This window comes from Chaetodon trifascialis, chromosome 18 (genome assembly GCF_039877785.1).
Source record: "Chaetodon trifascialis isolate fChaTrf1 chromosome 18, fChaTrf1.hap1, whole genome shotgun sequence".
NCBI classification, from domain to species: domain Eukaryota; kingdom Metazoa; phylum Chordata; class Actinopteri; order Chaetodontiformes; family Chaetodontidae; genus Chaetodon; species Chaetodon trifascialis.
This window is the reverse complement of record NC_092073.1, coordinates 16,383,774-16,408,378: the sequence shown is the minus strand read 5'-3', so window position 1 is coordinate 16,408,378 and position 24,605 is coordinate 16,383,774. Positions and strand designations below refer to the sequence as shown.

General features: G+C 42.3%; 2 protein-coding genes across 2 annotated transcripts in view; one reads left to right on the top strand and one right to left on the bottom strand.

The window, feature by feature from the left end:
* The first annotated feature begins 71 nt into the window (after positions 1-71).
* chst2b (carbohydrate (N-acetylglucosamine-6-O) sulfotransferase 2b) lies at positions 72-6,266 on the top strand. The gene has a single exon (XM_070985923.1). The coding sequence runs from the start codon at positions 608-610 to the stop codon at positions 2,000-2,002; it is 1,395 nt and encodes a 464-aa protein (XP_070842024.1). The 5' UTR covers positions 72-607; the 3' UTR covers positions 2,003-6,266.
* The window catches only part of LOC139346703 (sodium/hydrogen exchanger 9-like), a 66,361-nt gene continuing 46,949 nt past the window's right edge, over positions 5,194-24,605 (bottom strand). The window contains exons 13-16 of the mRNA XM_070985924.1: positions 17,303-17,348; positions 15,374-15,429; positions 5,469-5,574; positions 5,194-5,364 (exon numbers count right to left, since the gene is read on the bottom strand). Coding sequence (XP_070842025.1) covers positions 5,194-5,364; positions 5,469-5,574; positions 15,374-15,429; positions 17,303-17,348 — 379 coding nt within the window. The remainder of the gene's footprint in view (positions 5,365-5,468; positions 5,575-15,373; positions 15,430-17,302; positions 17,349-24,605) is intronic.

The window sequence follows — 24,605 nt, the reverse complement described above, 5'->3', positions numbered from 1 at the left end:
CAATGAAGTCCCCCTTTGGGCGGGTCCTTCCCCCCTTGTATTCTGATTGAATCCATCCAGCTTATATTAGTTGAACGAGCAGGGGAGCAGGAAGAGTGGAGGAAATCTTCCACCGAGCGCTCTGACTGTGGCCACCGGCCATTCACCGCTCCGTTATGGCAGATGCGGAATGATACGAGCGCGCCAAGTCGTGACGGTTTTACTGTTTGCGGTGCCTGAATCTTAGCGGGCTGCATTCGCAAGGATGCATCAGATGATAGCTGCGCAGGGATGCCTCCGCTGAACATGGACAAACAGGGCGTCTGTTACAATGATGAAGGCTTCTTCCTTTTTGTTTTGAACACGGGCCACCCACAGAATCACTGCAACGCTCGTCATGGACAACTTAAACGCTCCTCTCACCCATCGTCCCCATGAAGAACATTACGCAGTGCAGTGAAAACGGGCTATCGTGTTGTGGATTTTGAATTGCTGGTGACTATATTACCTAATCAGCTGGTGTTCAGTCGTTCCTTGCATAGGCTGTAGACATTCTCCAGAGCGTGTTGGTGGACAGTCAATGTAAGGAGCTTTGTTAAGCTGTGAGAGCCACTCTCTGAGGGTACAGATGCGAGGAAAACAATATCAACCACTGAAGTTGACAGCACCCTGGGAGAAGGATGCTGGCTTTGGGAGGAAGCTTAAAACCTACAGGAATCATACCAAGATAATAGCACAGCCAGGGATCGTGATGAAGGTGCTCCGTAGAAAGAAGATTGTCCTGTTTATGGCCTATTTCTTATTGCTGGTCCTCACTATGCTCAACTTAGCTAATTATAAATGGACTAAAGAGCCACAGCAGTGTAATCATCAGATGAGGAGCACCACTTATCAGAGCAGATCGGACATTCGCTTCTTGTACAGGCCCTCTCTGGCTAAAAAGAGACAGCTCATCTATGTTCTGACCACCTGGAGGTCAGGCTCGTCCTTTTTTGGGGAGCTTTTTAACCAAAATCCTGACGTGTTCTTCTTGTACGAGCCGATGTGGCACATCTGGCAGAAACTGTACCCTGGTGATGCAGTGTCTTTACAAGGAGCAGCCAGGGACATGCTTAGCTCCTTGTTCCGCTGTGATCTGTCCGTTTTCCAACTTTACAGCACCCCCGGGGGCAAGAATTTTACCTCCCTGGGAGTGTTTGGGGCCACCCTCAATAAAGTGGTGTGTTCCTATCCCCTCTGCTCAGCCTACAGGAAAGAGGTGGTGGGAATGGTGGACGATAAGGTGTGTAGAAAGTGCCCCCCTCAAAGCCTTAGACTGGTGGAGGAGCAGTGCCTGAAATACAGCACCACAGTCATTAAAGGGGTGCGCATTTTGGACGTTAACGTGTTAGCCCCACTCATGGAGGATCCATCATTGGATTTGAAGGTAATACACCTGGTCAGAGACCCACGGGCAGTGGCCAACTCCAGGATCAAATCTAGACATGGCTTGATCAGGGAGAATTTACAGGTGGTCCGCAGCAGGGACCCCAAACTTCGCCGGATACCTTTTGTTGACCCCAGTCACAAAGTCAACAAGAAGGACGGCTCAGACTACCACTCCATAGGAGCCATGGAGGTGATCTGTGACCGCATCTCCAGGACTTTGAGGACTGCCTTAAACCCACCCAGCTGGCTGAAGGGGAAATACATGGTCGTGCGGTACGAGGACCTGGTCGAGAACCCGGTCAAGGTCTTGCGGCGCATGTACAGCTTTGCCAACCTCACCAGCAGCCACGACTTGGAGTCATTTGTGCTGAACATGACCAGCGGATCCACCTCCTCCGCTAAGCCATTCCAAGTCTCGTCCAGGAACGCCACATTAGCTGCTAGTGCATGGAGAACAGTGCTCAGCATTCAACAGATCAAACAAGTGGAGGACTACTGCCACCATGCCATGTCTGTTCTAGGGTACGAAAGAGTCAGAACAGCCGGGGAAGTCAAGGACTTGAGCAAATCACTAGTGACACACTCCAAACTGTGAAAACCACCAAAGACCTTTTAATTTAATGTTCATTTTGCATCGAGTGCCGTTTCCTCTTATTGTGGAATTAAAGCTTTACTTTAAATTAGTGTGCGAGGAGCTCCACTGGCCACATTTGGAATGTATCATGTTTCTCCCAGTTGAACTGCAGTGGTATTTGAAGGGACCACTCCTTTTATACTGGAATATTGGATGTGCTTGACAATGCAAGGCCTACGAACAACGAGTTAATTAGGGAAGCTGCAACAATGAGACAACAACCACTCTATAATTCATGTATCTTGTTATGATGACACTTCAAAGTGGATGTTTCGGGGTTATTTTTGAATGTTCAAAACCTTACGGGAAATCTGTTTTTGTTTTTTTTTCAGTCTCCATACTGTCTGTAAAAGTGAAAATAGTGGATGAAAGAAAACAAAAAAACAACAGATTAAAAAAAAAAAAGATTATTGCTAATGTTTATTTGTAAGATCTGGTTGAAGTCAGAGACAATCAATAAATTGGTTTGTTGATGTGCCATAGGTAGAGGTGTGGTGAGTAGGCTACAGCAGAAGTAGCAGTAGAGCTATTTCTACTTTTTTTTTTTTTTTTTTTTTTTTTTTTTTTTAAAAAGGATGTTTTGATTTTTGTCTCCAAATCCTGGTAGGATGATATCATGCACTGTGGACAATGTCATGGCTCTGGAGCGGGGAAGTCTCTCTCGGTGTTGGTGGAGGCAGTCTGTTCTACCATTTTAAATGTTTACAATTGCTTGCTCTTATAAAAAAAAAAAACACATGATCTGGGAATATTGCATTGAGTAAAGTTCACAGTTAACAAGACAGTTTATGCATCTGTGTTGATCAACCCGCACTGCTGTACATGTGAAAATCATGATCAAACACATAAGCACTAAACCAGTGGTTCTTAAAGTCTGGTTCGTGAGGCAAGGTTCCCTTAAAAATGCTGAAAAAAAAACATGGTGAGCCACTGGATTTAATCAATATTTGAAAAAAAGCTATATGATAATATGTATTTTAATTACATATAGGTTTTGTAATAATGGTGTTCTTTATATTTCTGACTTGTTTCAAGGCATACCTTGTTTCAGTGCACCGCTGTGCCTTCGCTCACCTTTTGAGAACCACTGTGTTGGAACAGTGCCACATATGTTGCCATTTGCTACATAACTTAAAGGTGCCCTGTGGAGTTTTCTTGTTGTTTCTGTTTACATTCAGCATTTCTCACCTAAACACGGGGCGTGTGGAATGCCCGCCTCTCCTCATAAAACGATTGCTCAGCAAATTTGTTTTGGAATTTGAAACCTGCATCATTTACATCAGTGTTTACTTCCCGGCAGTCCTCTTCCTCCCTGCCTTTGCTGGTGCATTGATGTGTTTCTTGGTGCCTTACTGCTACCTGTAGGTCAGTAGAATAGTGTGAAAACATTGGCAGAAATGTGAATCCCTTCATCTGCATGCACGTACACACTAAAAGCATTGTTTAATAACATGACGGTGGGCAAAAACTCTGCAGGATGCTTTTGAGTATGTGTCATAAGAGTACTGTGTTTATTAGCTGGTAGAGGGAATTATTACAGTCGCTTGAGGATTTCAGTTTTGTGACCACAACCTTAAAGACCTCAGAGAAATGGTTCGAAAAGGGAAACAGACTAATATTATATTACTTGAAGTTAAAAGGATAAAAGGTGAAGGGAGCTTTCATTAAAACAGATTTTTTTGTCTTACTCCATCCAGATTTTGATGTGATTTGCTGTGATTAAAGGTTCACTTCAATAAAACAGCTCAGTTTCATTTGGTTTGTGATGCTCAAAGTGTCCAAAAATTACTCCTGGAAAGCTCCACAGGCAGGTAGCTTTTTTGTGTGTGCGTCTGTGTGTATAACACGGTTACACAAAAAGAGTTGTGAGGCTGAGCAGTTTGTTCCTCCTGCACAGAGATGGATCCTGGAGCTGGTGGGCGTGCGTCAATGAGCCTATTGTACAGGTGACAGCGCCAAATTTCAGCAAATCACACCAAAAACTAGTAAGACTGTATTCTGAAGGAGATGGAGGATTAATGATGAAAGGCTGTGCTATCACTCAATCTCTTTTGCTCAGAACAAAACTGAATTCAAACATCAACGCAAACAAAGGAGAGTGTATTGTTTTGTTTTTTTTGAAGCAATTGAGAACAGAAACAGAGGAGCATTCCATAGATGCACCCATGCATTCACAACATAAAAAAGCCCTCACTTCAAGGACAATGGTTTTATTAATATGAGAGAAACTATGCATGCTCACAAAGCCTAACCTTCACACACTGGATTTGTGCAGTACACAACACCCAGCTTCACACAAGGGGGAAGGGGCCCTGAGATTTATAATGATGCACTCAGAAAGTGCAATCTATAAAGAAGTCTCACATGCTGATAGTCTCGTTTCCAAATGCTGTTAATATACTAAGCATTTGGAAGAATTTTAGCTTGCCGCAGAAGCAAGATGTGGAGGGGGGGGGTGTAATAAATTCATTGAAATACATTTTGAATGAGTTTAAAGGACTGCAGAGGAAAACAGTGCAATAAAAGTTTAATAAGGAATTGGGGAAGAGCAAAGCAAAGTTGGCACAAAAATACCATTTCAGCTGATTAGAGGAAATACCACAGCGTTCAATCACTGTACAGTCTCATGAGCAATTGTCCCGAAAGCTTTAAACCAAGATGTTATGTAACCAAGTAGCGTGAAGCTGCTCGGCGAGCAATTAATGTGTGACTTAACATCCTGCATTTTCACCAGAGCTGTGGAATTACAGTATTGCTTACTGTGTGAAAGGCTGACGGCACACACACTGGTCAAGTCCTGCTTCCTGTTGGTTGTGTTAGACATCAGGCATTTGAACTGTACAGGATTAATGATTCTATTTCAGCTCTTCCTTGAAACTGGAGCAAAGCAAGCCAAGAAAATCATCAGCAGAGTCACAGACAGAGCAATGGCCTTTGTAATTGTTTTTTCTCCCTCCGTGAGTGTGTCTTTGCATGCATGTCAGCACAAGGGGGGTGCATGACCTTAACGGAGCTATTGTAACTCTGACTCCCAGTCGGCTCCTCTCAGATGCCTTGACCAGTGACCCCATTCACTGTTGGAGGGAGGGAGGGGTCTTAGCTTCAGGGCAACAGAGGCTGATGAGCTGCGGTTAGAAGTGACTCCTGAAGCTTCAGGCCTCCCTGGGGAGAGCTGCAGCAGTGCCGAGGCCCAGGTCTCCCTCCAGCAGGTCTTCCTGGTGCTCGGATCCAGAGTCGCCTCCTACAGATGCAAGCTGGTTCTCCATTTTCTGCAAAGTGAACGTGGAGTCATCTGGTTCAGTCTCACACAGCTGCTCTTCATCCTGAATCGGAAGGGGAAAATTATTATTAAATTAATTGAAGATGTTGATTTCTTCATATTCACTGAAGATGTGCACAGAATTCAGCGACACAAGAGGAGGCTTACCTCCTGGACATGGGGGCTGCGGAAGAGTCTGGCAAAGACCCCACAACACTGTGGCAGTGAGTCGGTCAGTGGAGGGCCATGATGTGTCAGCAGCGGCATTAGATATCTGTGACCTTGTTAAGGAATGATGGCAAAGGTGTGTAAGTGTCAATGACAGCGAGCAGGAGAGAGGAAACTGGTTTGTTTTGAGCCTTTTGCAAATGTGGCCTCAGGCCACCAAGTTATAAGCGTAATAACTTCAGCAGAACCAAAGCACATTCTACTAGGGGCACATTTTGCAATTATGTGTGAAAATAAGTAATTACAGTGCTTTACTGACATATTTTAGAGAGTTCATAAAGGTTTAGAAGATCAAGGTGCAACATCTTAATTGTATTACCATAGCTAAGTATGTTAATTATGGGTGGGATTGAAGGATTTTGAGGTGATGTTTATTGTTTTAGCCATAAATGTGTGGGGAGAAATCAGAGGCCAGTGACTACGATAGAAACAACTGGCTAAAGTGAGTTGTTCTTTTCTGGAGAAAAGCATGTCATACACAAATCTAAAATTGCACAATATTTTATACAGAGGTGATATACTAGAAATGGGAAGTATAACCATGGGCATTTGCTTTTTTTTGTTTTTTGTTTTTTTCTTGAACACACTGTATAGGTGTCAGAACTAGTTCTGTGCTGAAAAATCCCAGTCATTGTCACACTGCATAAAACACAGTCAGGGTGTCAAGTACTCTGTTTTCAACCAGACGTTAAGTCCTTTTTTTTCCCAATTCATGCAAAAAATAAAAACGTATAATACAACAAAGACTGCCTCACTTCCATCAGGCACAGCATGGTGAGATCTTGAACCATGACAGCCATTTTCACTGATACCACTGCAATGAATCCACACAATGTAGCATTAAACTGATGAACATCTATGCAGTTATTAAGCATACATAAGTATTCCTCTTATAAGGCCAGTGTCAGCTTACTGTCATTGAGGGCCAGTGGCTTTTTCACCATAACATACTGCAGAGAGCTCAATATTAGTCATTCAAGCTTTAGGTGCTTGTCCTGTTTTTGTTCCTAATAGCTAAATTGTTAGCATAGTTAAAATACATGCACCAGCCCTTGTCTGCTGCTGTCTTCAGTAATGAAAGCCCATAAAAACATTTGCAATGAAGAAAGACATTCCGGGAGGGAGTTTGAAAGGGACAAAAAAAAAATTGTACTCAGAAAAAATGTGGAAAAGTGTGGAAATACCTTGTTTCTGGCAAGACAGGTTAGTCTTGCTCTTGAGCGGCAAGCTGAGAAGTGTTGATTGGCAGCTAAGGCAAGCATATTTTGCATTTCTAATTAGTTTTCAGCTGCAAGATATTATTGCAAAAGTCCTCTGTTTGTGTGGTGGAATCAAATCAACAAACACCTGTGATTAAAAGTATTCACTTGATAATAACAATGACGTATTACACGACCTCTAGCATCTCTTTTCAGGCCAGATTTCTGCACACGCTAGCTTGGTAACAGCCGATCTTGTAAAACAGTTTCTTGTAAATCAGATTCTGTATCGTTTCTATTACAGAGTATGGAAAATGACAGCGCGCTTCGTGGCTTTTTGCTGTAAACAATAGTTCTGATTAATAATTGCCCTTCTGCAGGTGTTCATACTCGGAAAAAGACACAACAATACTTCAACAATCCTGTAATTTCTGGACGAAAGCAACCTTTGTACCTCAGAGCTTATAATGAATAATGCGGGACTTAGAGGTGGCACACAAGTACACAATCCCCTGGCATGAACACAAAAAAAACAAAGAGGAGAGGAAACCGATCTGTTATTTGGTGCCAATTCTTACATTCTGGTGCCGTTATCAGCAATATGCAAGAGGTGGGAATTATGTGCACCATTCTGCCAGTTAACAGGATTTATTTATAAATGTCTCAAATGAGGGAGAGAGGGAGAGAAACGAGGGCAGGGATGAAGAGGTAGAGAAGGGGGGAATAATGACTTCTTTGGGACCTGCAGGAGTGAGTTGTCTTCATGTCGGCGCGGTGTCCTCCTCTTCCACGCTGGCATAATACTAGACAGCGACGGTAATTATAACTGCTGGAGCTGCTTTCTGCTCCACAATGGTGTCAGGTTGTTTGTGTGTGTGTGTGTGTGTGTGTGTGTGTGTGTGTGTGTGTGGGAAAAGGTGCTGAGTATTTGTGTGGGGGGTAGAAGCCCAACTGCTACTTCAGCCCTCATCGCGGCAAGCTCATTCCCTTCCTACATGGCCCACGCGTCATCTTTTCCTGACCTCTGATCAGCAGCGGAGAGGCAAAGAACTACCAGACTTCAGTACAGTTTTGAGTTATTTCTACTACCTACTTTCCTTTTATGCTGTAAAAAAAAGAAGGAAACTACAGTAAATGGGTTAAAAATAAATAGATTCACAGGAATGTTTCAAAATTGGTTCAGGTTTTCATCAGATAGTCGAGAAAATGCCCAGAAATCTGAAACAGCTTTCAGTGTTTCAGAGTGAAACGAGCGTAGGTGTTTGATTTGAATGATAAAAAGCATCTTGTTAAATCATTTTAACACATGGAGAATTTTTTTTTCGAATCTAAGAATATAATCCTTCGGCTGTGACCATATCTCAACATTAAACAAACATTGTAGGAAGCATGTTTAATCCCTCTCTCTCTGAGAATTAGATGGGTTGCAGTCTCCACTCTGTTTATGAAATATGAAGCTACAGCTCGCAGCTAGTTAGATTATCGTAGGAAAGAGCTGGCCTGGCCACGAAAGAGGCCTAAACACCGCAACATGACACTTTTACAATTTTTTGAAGAAATTAATAAACCAAGTGTTATGTGCAGTAGCCTGCTCTCCCTCTCTCTCCCTCTCTCTGCTGCGCATCTGAGTGCAATCGGCACTCAGGTAGAGAGAGGAGGAGGGGGTAAGAGGGTCAGGGAGCGTAGGGATGAGGGCACCACATGGCACAAACACCTGCACAGGCGGTGAGGGGTTTTCTTTTGTTCCCTTCTGTTTTTCCTTTCCCCAAGCAGGGTTCTTCCCCCCCATGCTCGTTTAGGTGCTGGGGTTTTGTTGTTTTAATTTGTTGTGTTAGTTTGGGCTGGAGATGGCCGGTAGTTACGTTATTCGTTTCTTGGTTTTTTTCAGGTTTTGGTTGGCGTTAGGTAGGTTATGGGAGAGACAGGATATAACATGTTAGCAAGTGAGAGATAGAGGTGCTAGTAGGCAGATTTTTTTTTTTTTTTTTTAACATTTGGACAGAGACAGGCTTGAAATTCTTCTAGTCTCTCCGCTAACCTAAGGTAACCAGCTGCTAGCTGTAGCTTGAGTTCGAAGGGATGGACATGAGAGTCGTATCAATCTTCACATCTGTCTGCCGGCAAGAAAGTCAATAAACACATTTCCCAAAATTTCTAATTTCTTTAATACTCGCTGGTGGCTGTACAAAACACTCATCTCAGAATAATCAAAACTTGTCAAGGATGGATTTGGTTTAATCCATTCATGCTACTTCTACCATTTCTGAGGAACATATTGGAGTTCTTATGCACTACATTTGTCTGACCACTGCATTCACGAGTTAGCTTGCAGAATCAGATTTTACATTCGACTCATATCTTCATCTTACTGACACGTTGCATTGTTAAAGATTAAATTACTCAACAGGCAATCCAACAATATCAAACACTCTGAAACTGGCCGTCCTGCATAATGAATACCTCTACATGTCTCTCGGACACAGGAGAAAATGCCAGCGGGACATATTTACAATTGGTGCCACCTCCTTCTGTTACTTTTTTATATGGTATTTTTTATGCCTTGTTACTGTGGTGTATTATACAATACCATAAATATAGGTATACAGAGAGATTTAACTCCCAAGTCACACCACAGACTCATCCAAAGACCAAGCCAACCATATAATGCAGGCACCCTGGGTCTGTTAAACACGGGTGGCCTCCGGGATGCCAGAGTCAAAACAAAAACATCGGTTTCCAGCCCTGAAACCACAGTCTGCAAACCACTTCAGCAGGAAAGATCAAACAGGCTTTGATGGTCAAAATCAGTGCTCAGGAGTAAAACGTTTGTCCTAATGAACCTTAAAGCCAGGCTGACAGGGAAACAGTTATGGAAGCAGCAGTGTTGTATTCCTTCAGGATTAGACACCAGCAAGCCAGGTTGAAGCTCAATTACCTGGCAGCAGGATCCAGGCTGAGGCTCCTTTCACCTGCGTCCACATCAAAGCATCTCCATAATAGGTTTTTTTTCACCATCAACAGGAAACATTGGCTGGGACTGCGCCTTTCATCCTGCTCACGGCTTCTCGTCCCTCCTGTCTCTCTCTTTCTCACATTTACATGCATGCACACACATTTTCTCAAATGCGCAAATAAAACCACTGTGTAGACTTTTAGCCGTAGCCAAAGGTCACGGTTCCACTGTAATGCAAGCAATGACAGAAAGTGCCATACAACATATATTTGCAGTGTGTCATATAATGTGTGTGTGATAGCACATGTACTAACTGTCTGGCTGTCTTGGGACACATTAGAGAGTTAGCCTGGCTCTGTCCAAAGGTCACAAATCAGGCTTGAGGTTGGGGTGGTCTGGGCACACAGTCCACAGTCTGAAGTGCTCTGTTTTACACTTCAGTGGCACAATGAGCTACCCATTTGCCACAGCTCATCCCCTCCTCTCTACTGCTGACTCAGGACTGTCCAGTTCCAGCCTGACCACAGAACTGGCCTTCCTTACAAGTCTGCTGCCCCGCTGGCCTTGATGCCACCAGTCCAGCACAGCAGTCAAGAACAATGCACTGTCTCTCTAGAGGGTGTCAGTGTTGTGTGTCCAGTCCGGTTTTTATTGATTTGAACCCCAAGATATTTGATGAGTCAACCCTCTCTACTTCTCCCTGGATGATTACAGTGGAAGTCGGCCTCCTGTTCCTCTGGTAGTCCACTACCGTACTGATATGGAAATTCAGGTGATTCTTGTCACATTCACAATGTGACGAAGGTCTCCTTGAGTCAAGGTTCAAGATTCAAGGTTTAATTATTGATCATTGTATAACACAGGGTTGCACACAACCAGAAAAACTTGAACCTCTAATTGTTGCAAAAGCTGTCTCAAGAAACTTATTGCTATGGTTGACAACTGAGTCGTACTCAGACTGACAGTTTCAGCATCTGCCCTTAAGCCAAGATACAATGCATGTTTCACATACTGTACTAATGGAAAGGCCAACAAACAGGCTGACTGAAGACGTTCATGTTTTCCACAAGCTTTTTTTGAAATCTACAGTGCTAAACCTGCTCTTCTAGCTTTTCTAATCCACAGCGAGAGGTTAATAGCTTACCAACAACGTCGAATCATATATTTACCCGAACTGTTATTCACTTTTAATACATATCTCTCCAAAAAATCTAATATTAACATGAAACACACTCATGCATTAAATGAATACTCTAATTGAGTGCACTAACACACCTGCATCTCATTGTTTTGCAGCAGAGATAGACTCCATAAAGTAAAATGATGTGCTCCTTACCGAGCAGAGCAGCCAGGTCATGGGGCCACTAAGTTGTAAAAACTAAAGTAGCTTAAACTTAATGCAGTCCTAATAAAAACCCACTGCAGAGGACTGTTTTCTTATTGCCACATGATTTAATTCTCTGCTTACAAGAATCCAGTTCACTCTGCAGTCAACAGCAAATACACTAAAGCAATAGTTTGACATTTTGTAAAGGACAATTATCCACTTTCTTGCCGAGCGTTAGATGAAACAATCAATACAGCTTTCATGTTTGTACAATAAAGATAAAGGCTACAGCTAGCAGCTTGTTCTCCTGACATAAAGACTGGTTATACGGGAAATACCTATCCAGCCTTTTCCAAAGCTAGCAAAATCATTACAGGTTTAAACCTGTAAAACTGCGACTCCTTGTTAATGCACTTTGACAAAATGTAATAAGTTAATAACAGAGCTATATTGGTGATGGGTAGGAATAGGGTAAGGATAGGTTTTACCCTCGGACAGCCAAATGAGCCGTTATTTTGGAAGCAGTTGTGTGGAAAAGCTGTCAATGAGTGAAGATTTGAGATTCAGAGTTCAATTATTTATCATTCTACAGCAAAGAGTTGGACAATCAACTTTCTGTGATGCTGTTTCCCAAGAACCTAAAATAGTCCACCTGCTCCACCTCCACTGACGTAAACAGGGGTGTGTCTTTACAAAGTCTGGTGGAAACTTGGCAGACTTTATCACTCATCAACATCATTCTGTCAAAAATGGCGGTGGCAGCAGTATCATGTTGTGAGGAGGCTTTTCAGCAGCAGGGACACAGAGACTTGTGAGGACACAAAGGAACAATGAACAAGTACTTCTCAAGGAATATTTCAGAATGTTAAACACTCAAACGAAGCGACGATATATAAAAATATCCTATTGAATACCAAAGAATTACTCACAGGTAGTTGGTCGCAGATGCTCCCTATTCAGTTGAGTAAGTTTGAGATGACGAGGAATGCTATGCAAAAAATCTCCAGGTGTTTTGGGGTCGTACCAGCACAACCAGACAAACTTGAGCCTGTAATCGCTGCCAGTTGTCTCATGAAACGAATTACTTTGACTAGAAACTGAGACTTCTTCTTTATTTTTCTATTCTTAATACACTGATTGAAGGTTTTGGCAGTCTTTTTTTTGTATTTTGTGTATTCTATATTCAACTTGCCACACCACAAAACGCAAAAACATCAGAGTTAAAAAGTTTCTAAACACACTGAACACGGATGCCATTACCTCTTAAAACTCTGCTCTAGGTTGTCTAACATGTTGTTAGCTTAGCTTAGCTTAGATTAGCTTAGCATAGAGACGTAATAGGGGGAAACAGCCATCTGGCTTTTTCTAAAGTTAACAAAATCACATTGTGGTTTAGCCACCTGTAAAACTGTTTCTAAAATTGTTTCGAAAGACACTGAACCCGGATGCCATTACCTCTTAAAACTCTGCTCTAGCTAATCAAAGTGTCATACAGTTGTCAGAGAAAAGCTATGCTTTGTGATTCTCTTGTACAGGAAGGGCTAAAGTCATCTCCATCTGCTACGAAGACTGCCGTCCTTTGGTGTATATAGGACACCGTTAGCGGCTATTTCAGTAACAGACTGCTGCATCCATTGTGTAAGAAAGAACGCTACCCAGAGGTGCTGGTAGGTAGATTTTGTTACCTTCTTGCAGATACAAGCTAGCACAATATTAACCAAAAATGTATTTTTTTTAATATAAGCAACATAAACATGGATTTATTTTTACTGTGTTGTGAAAGATGATGTTAATGCTCAGGATTTTCAAAGCTTTTCTCCCCAGAAGGAAGCATCATTTGTTGATCACTCGTTGTTGTACACAGCACAAGAACAGCGTGTCCAAGCAAGAAGAAAAAAAATGGAGGTATCAAGGTAACTGGCTGCTGGCTGAATCCTTATATTTATCATACAGATGTGACTTTAGGTATCAGTTTCCATGTCTCTTTCCAAATGTCGAGAAGAATTTTCCTAATCCTGTCTTGACTGTTGTTCGTTGTATATTTTCAGAAAGTGTCACATCACATTCTGCTGCTCAGCGGATTCCAGTCTTTTTTAAATTCCATCAAATATTGACTGAAAAACACCTTCGCCAGTTCAAAACTGTATTGGACATTAAATTAAGGCTTTTACAAAGAGTAAGTTCCATTATTTCTGAATCAATGTTCTCAGAAGCTGCAAGGCTGGAAACAAACTATAAAAGGCACCAGGAAGGAGATTAAGTCACATCCTGTTATCTGCTTTGGAGAGATTTCATAAGGTATTCCACCACTTTCACCTTTTCCGCATTGTGTGGTTTAACAGCCTCAACTGAAAATGGGTTTGATTAGAAATTTTGTCATTTATCTTTACACAATAATACATAATGTAATTCATTAGTGTTTTTGTTACAAATAAATCAAATGTAAGGCAAAAAGATTAACCCCTGTGCAATGATTTGAACGCTATGTATTCTGTTGTAATGTGTTTGGTGGAAACTTGGCAGACTTTATCACTCATCAACACCATCCTGTGAAAAATGGTGGCGGCAACAGTGTCGTGTTGTGAGGAGAAGACATGGAGGCCGTACCAACACGACCAGAAAAACCTGAGACTATTAGATATTTTTCCATTCACAATAGATTCATAAAAGGTGTTGACAGAGGAAGTTGGACAGTTTCGAAAGACACTAAACAGTCACTACGTTTACATGCAGTCAATATTTGGGTTATGGTCAATATTCCGGTTTCTGAAACATTCGGAATAACCTGTTCACATGCGTGAGCAAACAGGGTTACCTGCACTCAAAAGACCAAGATTCCTTGCGAAAAGAACATGCGCAGAACACAAATTAATGTTCCGTTCGATGGGGATATTCCGATGGCCGTATACATGACCAGATATTCGGATTAGAAAAGGAGTAATCCAGGGGTCATATTCGGGTTTTTAAAAGGGGTTATTGGTGTTTACAGGGCCGTGCGCAACCGGGTTATTGCTGATGTTCCGGTTATGAAAGGGTTACTTGACTGCGTGTGAACATAGTCACAGATGCCATAACTGCTCTGCCCAATTAAAGTGTCACATCAAAATGACTGTCTTGGCAATAGACTATAGTTGAGCACAACTGAGCATATTTCACATGCTCAACTGTAGTTGAGCATGTGAAATATGCTGAACTACAGAAGTGGTTCAGCATGTGACGCGTGACACATGCTGAACTACTGACACACCCTGCGATAACGAGGGCATTATCGCAAGGTGTGCGTGCATTCCCTTGCATCTACACATGTACCGAACCCACACACTGCAGCACCGTCGCACTAATGTTAAGCCTGAATGTGAAATCAAGAGGTGACGATAACTTGTTTTCCGTAAGCAGAGATTTGCTTAAAGAGAGTTTTTCTCGACAAGAGCTTTTCCAATCCACAGTGAGTGGATTGGAGCCTACCAACAATGTCCAATCATAGATTTACCCTGACTGTTATTCATTTTACAAGCACATCTCTAAAAAAAAAATCTATTATTAACATACTCATTTATTAAATGAATGCTCTAATTGAACGCACTAGCACACCTGCATCTCATTGTCTTGCAGCGGATACACTCCACAAAGTAAAATGATGTGCTTCTTCCTGAGCACTGTGGCCAGGTCATAGGGCCATTAAGCAGTAAAATTAGATCAACTTAAACTTAATGCAGTCCTCGTGAAATTCCACTCCAGTGGACAGGACTATTTTCTTGCTGCTAAATGATTTCACTCTCTGAATCCAGTTCACTCTGTAGTCACCAGCAAATACATTAAAACAATAGTCTGACATTTTAGGAAAGACACTTACAGTATTGACATTCTTGCCATTGGATGATAAGGTTGGGACTACATTCATGTTTGTACGATAAAGGCTACAGCTATCAGCTTGTTAGCTTAGCTTAGTTTAGAGACTGGAAATAGGGGAAACAGCCATCCAGCTTTTCCAAAGCTAAAAGACTTGGTAGGCACCCTTGGACATTGTTGTTTTGGAAACACTGTTTTTAAAATGTTTTTTCAATACATACACACATACATTAATTCTAATACACATTTCATATTTGGAAAACTAGCATATGTGTACATGTTCTGATACCACTGCACACATACAGCCATACACAGACACTGTATGTACATCTGAAGTAGTCAATAAACTTTCTGTTTGTTCTGCCATCACATATGGGTACTCATTCCCTGAAATGAAGCACTCCGCTATTTTCTCTCGCACTCGTTGTATAATACTATTCCACAGACCAGTGCATGAACCATTGTGAGTGCGAGCAGATGTGACAGCGCTTCGGAGAAGAAAACAGTGAAAGGATACTTGTAGTCCAGATGGTGCCATAGGCCCTGTGTTGTGTCTGGCCTCCCTGCAGCAACCTGTAGGGCCATGAGAGAACCACTCTTTCTTATCGACACACAAAGACCATCTGGGGTGGCTATATACGCTGCCTGATGGAAATGCTGGAAACTTGCACCCCTGGATGGTCAGCAGGGCCATATCCAATGACCTCCGCGTTTACCAGTTGGACCCCAGGCCTTGTGCTTATGTAGGAAAATCCTGTTCTCAAAAACTGCAAACTCCCTAGAGATCCCTTAAGAACACGCCCCCAGCGGTTCCTGTGCAGACTCTCACTGTGGGCAAGGTTACATTTATCCATTTCCATGAGAAAGAGCCCTGGAGCTCGGCCTCACCTCTCCACTGGGATCCTCATCCAGCCTTACCTGCCATGCAGTCTTTTCTCTCTGCCCCTCTGGCCTCATAATGCCAGGCAGCTGCCCAGACCATGTCCCATTCACAGCGTGCACATAAGAGTCAGGTCAAATAAAAAGATAAAAGGGAGGGGATGGAGTGCTGCTGGGAAGCAGTGATGGTAGAGTGGGAGGGAGGGAGTGGGTGGATGTGGCTGCACAACAAAAAAAAGGCACATTCGGACGGCCTGTGTGTCAGCAGGGATATGCTACAGACTGTCATTTAGCAGGAAGCAAAAGCGCATTTCCTCCTCTTGAACCTCCTCTTCCCTTTGATGCCATGCAGTGTAATAAAATAAACAACAGAGCCAAGATTAAAGGGCAGAAGCGCATTATGTGTCAGTGGGAGAGGATGACAGGATACACTGTTAATCCTTGCTATTCATATCATGTGTAAATATGCTACAAATTGTCAAATCCCTGTAATGTACAGTATGCAAAAAAACTCCTCCAATAGTCCACAAACATGCACAGACTCAGAATGTGACGCAGTACAGCTCCGCAGCACTTTCGTGGTGATTAAAAATAGCTCTTAAGCAAATGAAGTTTCATTGTCTTTGAATGCAATCCCTGATCTTCCACTTTGTTCAGTTCCCTCCACTGCAGAGAGCTGCAACTAAGCAGAAAACACAGCTCACAGCTCAATCTACTGTATACCTATGTAGAATCACTTTGTATACAACCCTGCACCCTATTAAGCATTATGACTAAGCAAATAATAGAAGCTGTCGGGCTTCCACGTGCTCACATCATCTGAAAAGCAAATGAAGCTGCAAAGATAATCAGCGATAGCCTCGTGAGCTGTTTCCCATCTGACATTTTTCTCTCCATATTTTTGAAATTAGCTCCTCATTTTTAAAGTTTTATGTATACTGCCAGGGACTTTTCATGAAATATTCATCCCCTGAATGCCTATAAATCATATAAAACTCTAGGCAGATCATTAGGACCACTGTTTGCAATGATGTTAAGAGTCTAAGTGTTTTAAAGCAGACAAAAACAAATACTGACTGTCTGCAATACATCAATATAGAGTAGCATGGCTGCTCCAGATTCTAAATGAGATTGATGAGAAATAACTGCACAAGAGCTGTGAAACGCAGCTAAATAGAGGCAGCAAAGCACAATGATAGTACACAACGGCCTCTTGGATATTATAGCAAGACAGATTGATACTGGTATGCACAAAAATAATACTTTTTAAAACATAATTTTTATTTTACACTGCACTACAATATATGAGGTAATTCCACTTATTATTTCAGGTGGTCCTATGAATCATTTTTACATTGTTGAACAGAGATTTACTGGCTATCATATTTGGTATGCATTCCTGTAGATGGAAGCTAGTGAAGCATGACTAAGGGCCACTTGCAGCAAAGCTTCACTAAGTTGTGGCACTGCAGTTTAGATTAAAGCGTCAGTAAAGGACAAAGAGTGCAGCAATAAACAAAGCTGATAAAATATGCATTATTGAATAATGACAAAAAGGAGTTTTTACCTCAAAAGAAAGCTCCTCTGAGTTTTTATCTGTATCCACCCCCAGTCTGTACAGAGAGAAAAAAAGTACAGTCAACCCCTCACTCAATGCAATAAAATGACTAGAAATCCCAAGTTATACTCTCCAGTACATGTGAAGGTATATACAGCCAGTTTAACACTGCATGTGACTTTGCAATAAATGTCAGCATGGAACTTGGCTCAGTTTGACCATGGTTCAAACGGGTTCAACAGCCTCACCTTCTACATCATACCAAGAAAATGTCATCTGAGTTAACCTCAGATGAATAAATGGCATAACAACATCACAATCTTCTCTGCTATTCTGCCTGGCCACAATTATTACCCTGTCGAAGGTGTGGACCCCACTCTGCTGCCGGCATGCTTGAGCAGCACGGTTGAGAGGAGAGGCCGACTGGCTGCTCGCTGGCTCGCTCTGAATTGAAAAAAAGTGACTCAGCACTGGCCAGTGACAGCCTAGTGAGCTGCTTCATCGCAGAAACGAGGGCGTTATCGCAGGGTGTGCGTGCGTTCCCTTGCATCTGCACATGTACCGAGCCCACACACCGCAGCACCGTCGCACTAATGTTAAGCCTGAATGTGAAATCAAGAGGTGACGATAACTTTCCTGAGGTCACGTGATGATAATTTCTGAGATCATTCACAGTTATACGGTAGCAAAAAAACCCTCCATTCAGTGCACTGTGGGTGTAAAATATCTCACAGAGCGCAGAGGGATGCTGAGCGCGAGATGGCTGTCAATGCTGGTTCCTACAGGTCAGCAGTTAACTCTAATAGCCTGGCATTACTGCTGCAAGGCTCAGGACATTTGGAGATACTGCACTGTGCACTGTGTGTGTGGCTTTGTGTGAAGCTTGAATGTGCTGATGCCAAAGCCTCTCGCTGAGAGGCTTGTGCAGTAACACAACAGAGAGGTGATTCTCATCAGAGCATTAGAGCGCTGTGACTACTTAAGGTTGTGCAGATATTTTTTTTTTTGCCACGGCTGCCGTCCATCTCCTGTGTTTGCCTTCAATTTCTCCCTCTCTGATCATCGCTCCTTTTGTTGTCGGCTCCCACGTGCAGCATGAATGGGGGCTATTTTGCACTGTGCTTCTCACAGGTCCTGTGCTGTGAAACACTGACGTGCATTACCAAGAGAAACATCATTGTGCTTAGTAATTAATTTGATTTTGATCCTGGCTGTGGCCTAACCCAACAAAGCATCCATCATTGAGTCTTTTCTCTTTATTTTTCACTATCTGTCCCTGCCTCTTCCTCTATTTTATACACTTTTTTTTCCTTCCTGATGGGTGTAGACTTCCTCTCTACACCCATCTTTATCTTAACCTCATCCATCTTTGTCTCTTCTGTTTGTTACCTAATATTTTTTGCTCCTGTTCTTCCAAACCTTTTCTGTCTTCTCTCTCACTTTCATCCAACCATCTCCCTCTTCATTTCTCTCCCCTTTTTCATCACAACATCCATTTTTCTCCCTCACATTACTCTACCCGTCTTCATCACCTCCTACCTCTTAATTCTGTGTCTTTGTCTCCTCCTACCACATTCTCCCTGCTTCTGTCTTATATTTGCCCACCATGTTCTTCTCATCAGAACAGGAGAAAAGAGGAAACCGTGCTGAAATTGCAGATGAGTGTAAAGAAGGTGCTTGTGATCTGTCTTGACCGTGCAAAGTCTTTCTGGGCCCACGCTGGAGCAAGTTGTTTTGGCGTGGTACAAAGCGTTGTGGCTGTGATGCATCGCCTTCAGCTGGCGTGATGCATGTCATGGCAACGGGCTCTGTGACTGAGCTAAGCTGATAGAAAGAGGAAATGGCAGATAAGGTGTGAAATGAAGAAGCAAGAAAAGGAACACAAGCTGAGGGCAGGGCAGGAAGAATAGGGGGAGGAGAGCAAAAAGAAGAGTGAGTTCCGGTATGTTGAGCATATGGTGAGAGAGATAGTCTGCAGTGACATGAGAGTGACAGAATGTGTGCTGGTGAATGTGAGAGGGAGCCAGTTTATTGAGTGAAAGATTGACCAGGATACAGGACAAGACACCAGAGGAAGGCATAAAAGAGAGCTTTCTCTCTGAATAGCGATGCAAGAGAGGAACAAAGAGATAACAACGCAGGGTTTGTGAGTATAGGATGGCGGTCTGCTTTGTGTCCTGGGGAAAATATTGTGCCGTCGGCCGGCCTGCTCTCACAGTATCGTGTTTTTTAAATTGATGTGACCCTTGTGCCATGCTACCCTTATCTTCAACACACTGACATTCAGCACAGACAGGTCAAGTCCAAACTAATCTAATTACTCTGTGACTGTGGGTTCACAGAAATAAATCAGAAAAAGAGTGAAAGTGGACAGCAAGAGGCCCACACCGGGAAAGGAAAGAAAGAGGAGGAAAGTTTGTAAATAAATTCATATATAATGCAGGAAATAGGGTCCTAGACAACAACTGAGTCACAGACACTCCTGTAATGAGCCTCCACACGAGTGTGTGATACTCCCATGGCCCGGTTACTTCCCCAACTGAGGCAGTGCTCCCTCCATTCTGCAGGGAAATCACACCACTGCAAAAAAAAAAAAAAAAAAACTGCTCAAAAAAGAAATACACAATGGAGGAACTCAATATACCACAATCTGGGAAGATTATAAAATGAGTTGTGGCTGTTATCCTAGTAGTCATCTGCAGCCTCCAAAACCAAAGTATATGCTTCATTCTCTGCTAGTGGGGTCTTAATGTGCTGATATGATCTCAACTGTCTTGTGCTGAGCTCCACTGTGACTAAAATATCTCTGGACACATTCCAGGGTGACATAGCGCTCTGCACAGGGCCTTCACTGACGACTCATCCAGGCTTTTGGGGAATGTTGCTATTAATATGAACACATGAGGCTTCTGTGTTGGTGCTTTTTTAGACACAGTAAAAGAAAGGAGCTGTTTTTTTTTTTTACTATAACTTGTCCTACACACATTAAAGCACAAAAAAATAGAAAAAAGTGGAAATTACACAGCAAGATGGGTGCAGAAGGCACCCACGCACACCCATTAACACCTCCTTACAGGCTTATATTTCCACTGAGGAAAAGAAGAGCAAAATAACTCAGCCTTGAGCAGTGATGCAGTATGCGTGTGTGCTATGTGCACGTACATGTGTGTCTGTGTTTCTGTAGTGTTGCTATCAGGCTGGGTGACAGTGGTGTGCTGATAAAGCTGTGCTTGCTGTGCTGCAGGCATGCTGTACACGAGGCCTCAAGAGAAGACATTGCAATATCACAGAAATGTCAACTGCTTTGCACATACGGCTCATTTATAATATATCTTCTTATCTCGGAGGCAGTCCACAGGTAGAAGTTAACCGTGTTTACATACAAGCAAAACATTTTCCTCACCATCGTTTCCTTGGGAGGAGAAAATCTCCATTGGATGTGACTAGCAGTACTAGTTAATAAACATTTGAATGAGCTTCTTCTTGAGTTCAAGTACTCAAGCAGCATATACTCAACAGGCAGGGCATATTAAGTTACGGCAATCCCCGCCTTCTGCTGTGCTCAAACTGTGCTATTTCCTCTACTTTGTGCTCTGAGGATGAGAGTGAAACAGATGCAGGCGCACAGAGAGATAGAGGCGGGACACAAAGGGAGTCGGAGTCTCACAGGGACTGTGTTTGCTCTATACTGTGAGTTTGGACACGAGGAAAGCTGTAAGTCATCCTTCCAGTTTCCTGTTTGCAAATCCCATTTGGTTGTTCTTTTCACCAGGGATTCACACAGATCCCACATTTGACGGCATGCACTCCTCCCAACACAGATCTGAATTTGGAGCCAGCTTCCATATGAACACAATGCACAATATACACAGTGGTGGAAAGAAACTAGGTACATTTACTCAAGCACTGTAACTAATTACAATTTTGAGATACTTTTAAATACTTGAGTATTTCCATTTTCTGCTACTTCTACTTCACTGCCATTCAGAGGGGAACATTGTGCTTCTGCACTATATTTATTTGATACATTTAGTATTCAGTATATATATATTTATATATAAAAGGGACAATGGATGAATGAGATGACTGGTATGACTGGAACAGACACATGGATCTGAGCTATGATATGAATTTGGTTATACTGTTTCCCACACAACTGTCACATCATATTAAGTGCAGTGCAAGCTCCAGCTAATCACATGGTGAAAGATGCGTGTACTGAACACTAAAAACAAGCCTACATTTGCATAACAAGGAAGCTACAGCTCCAGTGCCACAGAGGCAGGACCAAATGATTAAAAAAACTGTTGGAACAAAGGGTGCTTCATTAATGGTTTGGTTTAAAAAAAAAAAGTACATCAATAATAGCACATGCTTCTGCAGACTTTTTAGTTGCAGACTAGTTGTTGCCAAAGGCGGCAATACAAGCAACATCTTAAATCAACCAAAAAAGAAAACATGAAGGGGAGTATATACAGTAGAAATGTGCTCTAGCACAGCAGGTCTAGGAAAAAAACACACACATAAAAAGACACAAACAATGCAGACATCAATGCCTGCAGGAACTCTGACACTGACTGTAAGATCTCAGTGTATTGATTGAGAGATTGCAGCAGTGCAGAAGCTAATAAAGGCAAGGGCTGCGCATTAAGATTAAGATATCAATTAACTGCAGGTTTCAGTCCTAAAATAACACTGAAATTGTGGTCTGTAGTGACAAACCACAAACATTTCATGCAAAACAAAATCTTGATGTCACACTGCAGATGGCGTGAGAAAGTGGAACAAATGTGACTCTCTCTCATACACACAGTGATGTTTCCATCACTTCTGGGGACATTAATTAGAATTACATTGATGTCACCATAACCACTACCTGCCTAACCCTAATCTGGGTTATCCGGTTCCCCACAATGTGAGTGTGTAAACATAGTTATGTCACCACAACACTCCACACACACACAACTTTTGAGGAAATTACATGAAGCTACAATCATTTCCTGGAGACTTGCCCTAAGCACTGCTTGCCTAACACTAACCTTAACCACTGACACAAAAATCAGCTGTTTTCTAACCAGGAACGTGGCCTTTGTCCCCAGTTGCACCAGCTGTCCTGAATAAAGTTTGTGTCCATGAAAGTAGCCCAAGTCACACAGTGACACAGAGTATTTGACACACACAATGTCAGCTGTGCACTAACTGAACTTAACGCCCACCATGCATGAAACTGCTGCCACATTAAATCTCATTTTCTTGAAATTATATGAAGTAAAAATTAAATGTTGTGTTACTGTGTGTGTTGCAAACCATCCCGTATTTACACTGGATACAAATTTTAGGTCACAATGCCGAGCTTTATGAGAGACTTAACTGCATATGAGTTGTCATGGATGAGGTGTGCTGAGCCCTGCATCTTTCAGCGTTATGACTCTGCAGCGGATGAGGAGATAAAACAAAGAACAATACAACATAAGCTTCTATTCCTATTACTGCAGTGTTACAAAAGAACAATCCATATATGGAAAAGTCTCTGACTGCAGTATTTAGGTCAATCTACTGAAACCTAGAGTGAGAATCCCACTCACTCTGCAGCTTTAACCTAAATTTCACATCACTTGAGCCGGTGTAAAAATAAAGTTGGCAGAGTAGTGTGTGTGTTTGTACACAAGTGTGTTACCACGTGCATGTGTAGCAGTGATATTAGTCAAGCATTCATCTGTGCATGTTGCAGTGGGCAGTGCAAAGCTTTTACATAAGAGCATGGTTAACTGTCTAAGAGATTGTATCCTTTGGTAGAAATCTCATCTAACCAGGCAAAACTTTAAAAATGTCATGCCATATTGCACAATGATGAATGATCACCCACTCAACAGATGCCCAAATATCACGTTATCATTTCTGTTGTTTAATCTGAGCCACAGGATAATAATGGACAGAAATAATTCTGCATACTATGTAATGCCAACTTGGAAATTGCTGCTAGTCATGACTTGAAGCCAACTACTTTCATGATAATAAAACTTGTAATAGAGTTAGGTATGTGATAATGCAGCAAAGCATGAGCACTTGGTTAAAGATAAAAGTCCAGAATTTCACATTTAAGATGAAAAAATTTAAGTAAATGTTTAGTTTAGTAATTTAGGCTATTTGTCATGACCAATGCGACAGAAATTCTATAAATAAACAAACCAGAGTGGGTCTATAAAGACACATTTTTCCCTTTCAGTGAACATGTGTTAAATCATTTATGTAGTAATGTGTGCATGGGTGAAGACTCTCAGGCATCCAGGTCATGGTTATCCAAGGAGGGATGAATCTAGAGTAACTGGACTTAGTTGTCTTGAAAACGTTTCGCCTCTCATTGAAGAGGCATCTTCATGTCTAACTGAGCGGTGGGGAGTCCCATATATTTAACCTCTGTGTGGTTATTATCAAGGTCTTTGATAGCATTTGGGTCATTTATGCTCCTGACTGTGTTAGAGTAGTTGAATTCACCTGAGGCAAGGTGTGAATGACAGTCACGGGAGTTGCCACAAGGCCAACGGTGAAAAGTTGCTAGATCTCTTCGGAAGGAACGAAAGGACAGTTTTGTGGGTGGGTGATAAGTGGTGTCGTAGCCCTTGTTTTCTGTTAAAAGATGGGTTATTTATTTTTTTTAAATAGCCTCCTCTTTCAAACCACCTGTCCTCCCTGTACAAAATATGTACACTGTTGTCTCGAATGAGTGTGCCTTTTCGTTCAGGTGGAGGTAAACGGCTGAGCCATGGTCTTGTCATCTGGGTCCAGTTACAATCCTCCAATCTTATTCACAAAGTCCATGGCATTTTGAATATGGTGACGCATGTTGCGAACCACTGGGTTAAGGTGGTGGACATGTTTGGCATGTTTGGCATCTGAATACAGGTGATTATATAGTTCATGATTGGTTTTCTCTTTCTGTAGCTGTAGTAAATTTTTTTCTTGTATCCACTCGTTGGGTCTCATCTCAGTGTTTCATATGTATTAGATTCGTTGAGCAGTGCGGTGACGCTGTCATGAGTAGTCTACTGTGGTCCGTGTCACAGTCACGAACTGGCAACACCAAGAAGCAGAAGAACTTGCCTGGAGGCATAATAATGGGTAGGTCCCCTGACTGACAGGTTCTTCACCCATCTGTCAAGTGTTTGAAGACCTACAGTCGTGAACAAGAAAAAGATGCACTTACCCGCAGGCAAAAGAATGATAATAATATGGAGAATGAAACGAATGCACAACCTCTGGCTCTGGTTCTGTCTGACAGGTTCTTCATTCCTTCAGTCATGTGTCTCATTAA

What these genes read in the sequence shown, in the direction of transcription:
- chst2b (XM_070985923.1), top strand. Translation starts at nt 608, where the DNA reads ATGCGAGGAAAACAATATCAACCACTGAAGTTGACAGCACCCTGGGAG.